Genomic DNA, 8,430 nt, shown 5'->3' on the forward strand with positions numbered 1-8,430 from the left:
AGTCGGGAGAGAAGTTTGCATGGCCTCTCACCTCCCTTATTGGAAGAGGACAATTCTCTACTCCTGCTACCCTAACTTAGCTTCTTGACAGCCTTTAAAGAGCATCTTATAACATAAAAGGTGAAAGGAAGTTTTAATAAATCCCAATAAAATAAAGGTTAGAAGTTATAAAATAGACATAGACAAGATTTTAAGCAGAAGATAAGAGCACAGAGCCAATGAGCTAAAAGGTTACAAAATTTTAAATATAAAAAAGGTTAAGATAAAAGGCTAACACCCATGAGATGAAGCATTTAAAATAATCAAGCAAATTTGATCAAGGGTCAAATAGAAGGACTTAAAAATGAAAAATGTGCATGAGGAAAACAATAAGAAAAAGTACATACTTTTAAAATGAAAAGGCAGAAAGCTCAGCGATTAAGAAAACAAAGGAGAGACTGGAGAGGAGGGAGAAAGGGAAAACTAGACAGAAAGAAACTGCTAGAAACAACGTGGAGTGCTAGATCTCAGATTACTGCAGGGACATTGGGCAGGGGACGGTGCACTGAGGAAGCCCCTCTAAAATCATACCACCGGTACTCCCAGTCCTCTCCAGAACCCACAGGGAACAAGGGCACCGTCCCCACTGATTAGCAAACGACTTTACTGGTTGTGGGGTAGCCTGGGTTTCCCATCAGAAAACTCTGAGTTATGAGCTTCCTGGTGGCACAGGGTTAACATCTCAGTGCTATAAGGCTATCAGCAACCACTGCAGCATCATGAGTTCGATCCCCAGCCAGGGAGCTGAACCACATAGCAGACCTCTCCTGCCTCCCTGCTGCTCCCCTCAGCAGTGTATGTACTTCAGTAGATCTGCTGTTCTGCTCCCCACTCTGTCTCTGGTAAATCATCCCACCCTCTGAACCTCTTACAGGCCAATTCTTGTATGCATAAATAAATAAAAATAAATCTTAAAAAAAAAAAAAACCCTCTGAGTTCTACCCCTGCCCACTTTTACTGGCTGTATGACTGAGCAAGTTTCTCAGCCTCTGAGTTGTAAACATGAGGGACAATTTAATAATAATAAAACTAATAATAACAATTCATCTTTGTGTAATTTCTATTATTTCACTCTCAAGGATAGTCTCCAAGTTCTAAGCGCAGCCCAATGCACCTCCCTATTCCTCTCACGCACACGCACACCTGCGATAGCATAGCCAATGGGTGGCATCACCCAAGAGCCCAGCGTCCGAACATTTCCAACCACAGAGACCGCCTGTCCCCAGTAGCCTCTGCGCAACTTGTTCACTCCAATGAACCTTGAGTCTCTACTAAAAAGAGGAGGTGTAGCTGGGAAGGGGGCCCAAGTTATAAGAGACAAAGTTCCAGGATGAAAGGAGGCTTGGCCCATCTACACAAGGCACAAGCAGGATACTTGAAGCTGAGGGTTACTGACATACTGACTTTCCCTTTTCAATATTTCAGACTCCACAACATACGCGCATTTCCTGTTCAATGCATTTGACACAGACCACAATGGGGCTGTGAGTTTCGAGGTAAGTGGAGACTTTTTAAAAATAGAACTTGACGTCAGGCATACTGGAAGAGATTTAGTTATTCCAGTGAGAAAATTTGAGTTTATCAGTTTGCTTTTTTTTTTTCCTTTTAAGCCTGTTATTCTCTTGTGTTTTATCATTATGGTAAGAACTTTTAACATGAGATCTACTTCTTAACACATTTTTCCATTTTTAACTGGACAATAGTTTATTGTTGACTACAGATTCAGACCCCATTTTATTCATTTTGTTTGACTGAAACTTCATGCCAATTGATAAATACCTCTCCATTTCCCCAAACCCCCCCTCTAAGATCTAGACCAGGAGCCTCAACTGGGTATCTCATAACTTAACCACAAAGATCACTGAGTCAGACAAGTAGAAGCTGGTTGAGCTATAAAGGTGTTGACTAGGGGCCTCCTGTGGCCAAATCGAGCTATCCAGGTGGGGAAGCAGCTACGATGGGGGAGGACAGGAAAAGTCAGAGGGTCACAGGGCCCCAATCCTCTGTAATCTTTCCTCTACTAATAGCCCCTGTGATCACCCCGTAACAATAACTGATTAGCAATTTGCTACACTTTACCAACAAGATGCACCCCAGCATAACGTTACTGAAGCTATAATATAAAAGTCAAAGGTTCCAGTCTGTCTACTAACAATGTTCATAGGTAGTTTGTTGCGATTGTGTAAGGCACAGACATCTGGTGATTTCATTACTGAAGTTGCTATGTCAGAAACACACCACCAATTACCTATACATCATCATAGCTCACATGTAGTGTTGACTGGTAGTGATAAGAGGCCATGCAAAACATTGCGATCACAATATTTATGTGAAGTATCAATAATTGTGATGAATATACATAATAATCTGGGAAATTAGTGGCACAGTCTATGTATTATGAATATGTTGAGTAAATGTTTCTCCTTTCAAAGGTAAGTTAATAGCTAAATTAATAAATGTTAAATTAAAATGAAATTGAAACTAGGTTATTGTGGTTATTTTTCAAAATTGATTAGCTACCTGGAAGGATCTAGAAAACGGGATGATTAGTCAATGAACACATTTAACTAGCAATTCTATCCTGGGTAATACAGCAGAGACAATCCTGATTCCATGGGAAAGGAAAATGGAAGTTTTCCACGTAATTGGCTTAAACCTAAGGGGCAGAGTGAATAAAACAGGAAGGGCCCTAAATCCAGATATGACTAGACCTATTCCCTACTAGGCCACCAAATGACTGTGAGACCCTGGACTAAGTATTTTAAATCTACCTCAGTGTTCATGTCTGAATAACATGCAAAACTATTTCTCAATATGATGAAAGAGTGAAAAAGCAATAACGGTATAGGTCTTGGTTCAGTAGATGAGCCCCAATTACACTAGATGTAATTATAGCAGTTATTATATGGGAGATATTCCTAATAAAGCTAATTTAAAATGACAAGAACCAAATAGTAAATCATTTTGCTTGTAGAGCCTGCTAATACTTTTGGCTATTGTAAATACTCAGTAACTACATACACCAATCCTAAATAAGAATGCAGAACTGTGCTCTAATAGAACTTTATTGACACAAATGAGTGGTGGGCCATGGTTTCCCAACTCCCGTTCTTGACCATCCCTGTAGACTACCTCCTACTGGCAGAGAGATTGGGACAGAGTTTTCTAGAAAATGCCTAGTCATTCCATGGCTTGTTGACTAAACATTACTGCCAACATTTGCAATCAAGCCCAGTAAGCCACAAGCATCAGGGCAAAGCACACCCATGTGTGTGCTCCAAAGGGTGAGTTTGCTAGAATTACTACAGCTGTGCTATTACTCAGCAATCAAAAAAGATAAACTCATGCCATTTGCGGCAACATGGATGGAGCTGGAAGGGATCATGCTTAGTGAAATAAGTCAGAAAGAACAAGAAAAATACCGGATGGTTTCACTCATGGCAGGAGTATAAGGGATCAGGAAAAAAATATGTGTGTGTGAGTGTGTGTGTGTGTGTGTGTATAGTAATTAAAGTAAAAATGAAATTCAACTAATAACTATAAATCAGAGACATTCTACGGGAGAGGAGAAGGAACAAGATCAAAACTGGGGTGGGAAGAGAGCACGAGACTACGGTGTATGTTGATGGCACGTGGGTGAGGTGGTGGTGGGAAGTCCACCGGGATTGCAGCTGAGATGAAACAATATACAAAATGAAGAAAAATGTAAATATATGTGTAATTTTTAAAAAAGCATGGTTCACCTAGAACACACTGACATAGATATTGTATATATGGCTGCTTACTGCAGATAACTGATGACCTCACATACCATGGTTCAGAGCTTCAAAAGACCTTTAACTGACAATCCAAATTACACAGAAAAAAAAGTGTGAGTGGCACCTCCTGGAGATAATATTAAAATGTAAAGGTATATACCTAAAAAAGCAATCACTTTGTCACTCACAGTGCTGAGGAAAAAGTGTTTTTCCCCCCAAATACTGGTATGGTTACCGCAAAGCTCTCTTTCTAGGATACTTGGTCAAATTTATTTTCTTTTGAGATGTCAGACCTCAAAAGATATTATTTTACGGCTGTTTTCTAAGTCATTTATGAGGTAATTTCAAGGCAAGAACTCCTGGTGTCTTCAAATATTCTACAACTGTTATTAGAAAGTAACTGGATTGCAGGCATCGTGACTCAGTTTCATATCAGCTCTCGACTGTGTCTTTGATATTAAAATAAATGCGATGTTACCAATAGCTAGACTTCTGCTTTAGCACACTTAATGATTACTTGTACCCTTCTTAGATCATCAACAAAAGTATGTATGTGTGTGTACACATCCGGTGGGATTTGTTGTTGTGTTTGGCCTGTCTTTGATCACTTCCTCACTTTCTGGCACAAGTTGCTTCAAGCTCTTCGTGTCTTCCCCCATGTCAACTGTGGAACTGGAGTCTCCTTAACACTCTGGACCTCACAGGGGTCCGGGGGTCCGGAATCTCATCAAAAAGAGCAAGTGCTCCTGGGTCAAGTTCAGATCTAGATGGACGACTTCTAAGTGCTTTGGGAGTGCCATCCTCCATTTCTGTGCTTGAATTTCTTCAAGGCAAATGGAAATAATCCTGGGAATTGCCTTTCACGGTGAAAGAATGGATCAAAGGACTTTACACGGAAAACTCTAAATTGATGCTAATGAGCCTAATTAGCAACTGCATCTAGTCAATCTCAAGGAAGCCTCTTTCTAGGTCCTGGGCCTGCAACTTTTGGGATTCCTTTAATCTTATCTTTCTATCATAGTTTTCATCATCACACCTGTAGACACATACTAAATCACTTTTTTAGTAGTTATGGCTGTTTTCTAAGTCACTTATGAGGTAATTTCAAGGCAAGAATTCCTGGTGTCTTCAAATATTCTACAAATGTTATTAGAAAGTAATTGAATTACAGGCATTGTGACTCAGTTTCTTGATATTAAAACAAATCAGGTAGGGTGTATGGTTACATCATGGTCTGTGTAAGAACTGGTTCTAGTGAAAATGAGAACTTGGGCTTTGAGGGAGATCTGGGTGCCAGATGCCGGTTCCATTTCTGGGGCTCGCTGGCTGTGTGCCTAGGGTCAGTCACCTCTTTCTCCTAATTTCCATCTATACAGCAGCAAAGCTATTCCCCATGGTGTATGTGGCCAAAGTAATGATTGGAAGTTGACTAATACCACCATGCACACCATACACCATAAACAAATGGTCTGTACTATAATTGCTATTAAATGTTAGTGTTCCTGGGGTCCTCTAAGCCAGGAATTTCACTTTTTTCCTAAGAAAGTAAATTGAAATGATGGCATATAGTTAGGGGAAAATGTTACTGAAGCATTATTATTTTTAAGATTGATTTATTTGTGCATACAAAACTGAGGTGCAGACCAGAGATGTGGGGGTGAGAGGACTCGCCAGAGATAGAGTGGGGAGCAGAACAGACAGACTGACTGCAGTACACTCCTGAGGGGAGCAGCGGACAGGTCAGGAGAGGTCTGCTGTGTCATGTGGGTCAACTCCCTGGCCGGAATTGAACTCAACAGCTGCCGTTAGCTTCACAGTGCTGTGCTTCAACCCCTTGTACCACCAAGGAGGGACTCTGCAGCATTATTTATAATCAAGGAAATTTTAAACAATTTACATGTACAGCAATAGGAAATAATTGTCAAATAAACTGCATTGTTTCCATATGACAGAGCAGTGTTTCAAACTCCAAATTGCAGCCATTAGTAGATGTAAAATTAATGGAGAGATTAATGATCAGGATATTTTTAAAAATTAATGGAGCAAAATTAATGGGAAAAGGTAGTTTCTGGTTTATGACTGTATGTACATGTTTAAACTAGGTTTCATTTAAAACATAATTCTTCTTTGTATTATTAGTATGTGCAAAAGTTTGAAATTTTGGGATAGTATGACTAATTTCAACCATATGAAATTACTATTCTTATCAAGTATGATCAAAAATGTTGGCAATTAATACAGGTGAACCTAATATTTAGCTTTTAAATGATGTCACAGTGAATTTTCAATGATGTGAGGAACCAGTTATAATTTAAATGAAATATGTAGAAATATATATTTATATGTGTGCATATACCTGTATATGACCTTTAAATATATACTCAGGTGTGCAAGAAAAAAATACAGAATGTTCAACATGAATAATTGATAGATTATGACTCCAGTTTTCTCTGAAGCTTTTAAACTTTTTTACATAGATCAAGCATATATTTATGATTTTTTGTTTGAATAGGCATTAATTTTAATATCCTCTAGTGACATGAATTTTAATAAAAGAGCCCTCTTATCACTTATTTTAATGTGCCTATAATCACCTTTTAAGATACTAAATTATAATATATTATGTACCCCTCAAGATAAGTATATTATCTCCTGGATGAGTAAATGCAAGCTATCTTCATAGCAGAGAAAACAAGCAGCCTTAAAAAATGTCATGAAAGTACATAAGCACCAAGTAAGGAATATACTAAAACGTCCATAACTTTCCATACTAGTTAGTTGTCACTGCCTAACATGATCAGTCATGTCTGAAATCTTGGTGACACAGTTGTTATTTTTCCTTCTGTGCACAGGATGGTTTGTTCCAAATTCCCCCCGTGTCTGCCTGCTCTGTTTTGTTTGGTGTGGTTGGTCCCTACAGTTTTCGATGAGCCCTCCTTTGCAAAGTGGTTGGCAAGAGATTTCATGAGCACGAAGGCAGCACAATTAGATGGGAGAAGCTGTACTGGGGCTGGATATGCCAGGCCATGGCCCCGCTGCTCCCCCTTCCATCGTGAACCTTCCATTCCATGCACAGTAAGTCCGGCAGACCCGCCTGCAGGAGCACACCGGGATTCCGGTGGAGACTGAGCGGTACCTTTGCACCCAGAGTTGGATCCTGTGGGAATGTTCATTGCAAATTCCAGTGGGCACTTGGGGGTTAGGGAAATCAGGCTTTTGGCGCCATTAGCCTCTGTGGCCATCACCTGCAGCCTCCGTTGTGTTGATGCTGAGGATTCTTGGGAGCCTGAGCGCGGGGCACTCGGGCCTGAGGGAGACACCTGGAGTGTGGTGCGTGCGCATGCGTAAGTGGGCACACCTGGGCCTGGAGGCGGGGCGAAGGACGAGCCTCTCAGAGGAGGGCCGAGAGAGGACCAGTGACTACAGAGAGGCAAGACCTCGAGAGAGAAAGGGGGCCCAGGGGGGGCCGGCCTTGTACCTGCTTGCCCCTCTAGAACTGGCCTTCGTGGGCAGGACTGTCGCCAGGCGTATGGAGCCTTCTCAAGACTTAGGAGGGAGGGAGCTATGGCGGGCCTCCTCTCTGCGCCATCACCTTGCCAGAAGCGTCCTGAGGGGGTGAGTCCCCATGCAGAGGAGGCCCCGAGGGCACGCTGGAGGCGCCAGGACCGCACAGGCGGTGGCCAAAGCCTTGGAGCTGCGGGGAGAGCTGAAGGCGCTGCAGGAGCTCAGGAGGTGGGCCAGGAGCTGCAGACCAGACCGTGGGTGCAGAAACGGCCCCCAAGGCCCAGCCCGCTACCCCTGAGGCCGCAGGCCCATCGCGGAAGAAGGGGACCATGACCCGTTAGCCAAGCTCGGCCAGGGCTAGCACCGAGATAAACTGCCGCAAGCGGTTCCGCAGAAGGCACAGACGTCCCCTTCTCTGTCACATCCATGGAGCATTTGCACCCAGGAGGTGAGACTCGAGGAGACTCTGTGGGCCTCAGTGGCCCGAAGCAGCCTGTGTGCTGCCCGGCTCCCCAGGGCCACAGCGGATGGCTGTGCTGACCGGCCAGGGAGCTGTGGAGGGCAGAGCACGGCGTGGCCACCGCCCCTGCGGGCGGGTCAGCATGGGGCAGGCAGGGAGACAGCAGCCCTGGGCTGGCCGACAGAGGAAGGGGGAGCCCTGGCCAGGTTCCCTGCAGCTGGGCAGGAGATGTGACCAAGCGACTCAGTGAGGCAGAAGGCTGGTGCCAAGGTCGGGAAGTCGCCAGTGGTCAGCAGCGGAAAGCACACTCAGGGCAGGCGAGCGCCTTGGAGTCACCCGTGAGTGGCACCCTGCTCTTCTGGGTGGCGTGGGGGAGGGTGCTGAGGGTCTGTCCTGGGGTGGGGGGGAGGGCTTTGGGGACCAGAGAGGCCACTTGTGGAGCTTGTACCCAAAGGTCCCCGACCAGGTGCACCTGCAAAGGGCTGGCTTGCGTGCAGGGTCTGCTTGTCCCTTGGGGTGTGAAGGCGGAGTGCTAGAGTGACCGGTGAGAGTACCCTGGGGACTGAGTGGTCACCCCCAAAAGAGTCCAGAGTGTGGCGCCAACCTCCGGTGCATGGGGTTGAATGTAGTGTATGGCCGGAAGCGGATGGCTCCTGGCTGTTGGCAGAT

General features: G+C 44.0%; 1 protein-coding gene across 5 annotated transcripts in view; it reads left to right on the top strand.

Annotated features, from left to right (window-relative positions):
* Positions 1 to 8,430, top strand: part of KCNIP4 (Kv channel interacting protein 4) — an 845,713-nt gene that overhangs the window by 828,406 nt on the left and 8,877 nt on the right. For all 5 annotated transcript variants that reach the window (XM_004681375.2, XM_004681378.2, XM_012724073.1 and 2 more), the window contains one exon: positions 1,465 to 1,535. In XM_004681375.2, coding sequence (XP_004681432.1) covers positions 1,465 to 1,535 — 71 coding nt within the window. The remainder of the gene's footprint in view (positions 1 to 1,464; positions 1,536 to 8,430) is intronic.

This window comes from Condylura cristata, unplaced genomic scaffold, assembly GCF_000260355.1.
Source record: "Condylura cristata isolate star-nosed mole 26May11 unplaced genomic scaffold, ConCri1.0 scaffold00012, whole genome shotgun sequence".
Classification (NCBI taxonomy): Eukaryota; Metazoa; Chordata; class Mammalia; order Eulipotyphla; family Talpidae; genus Condylura; species Condylura cristata.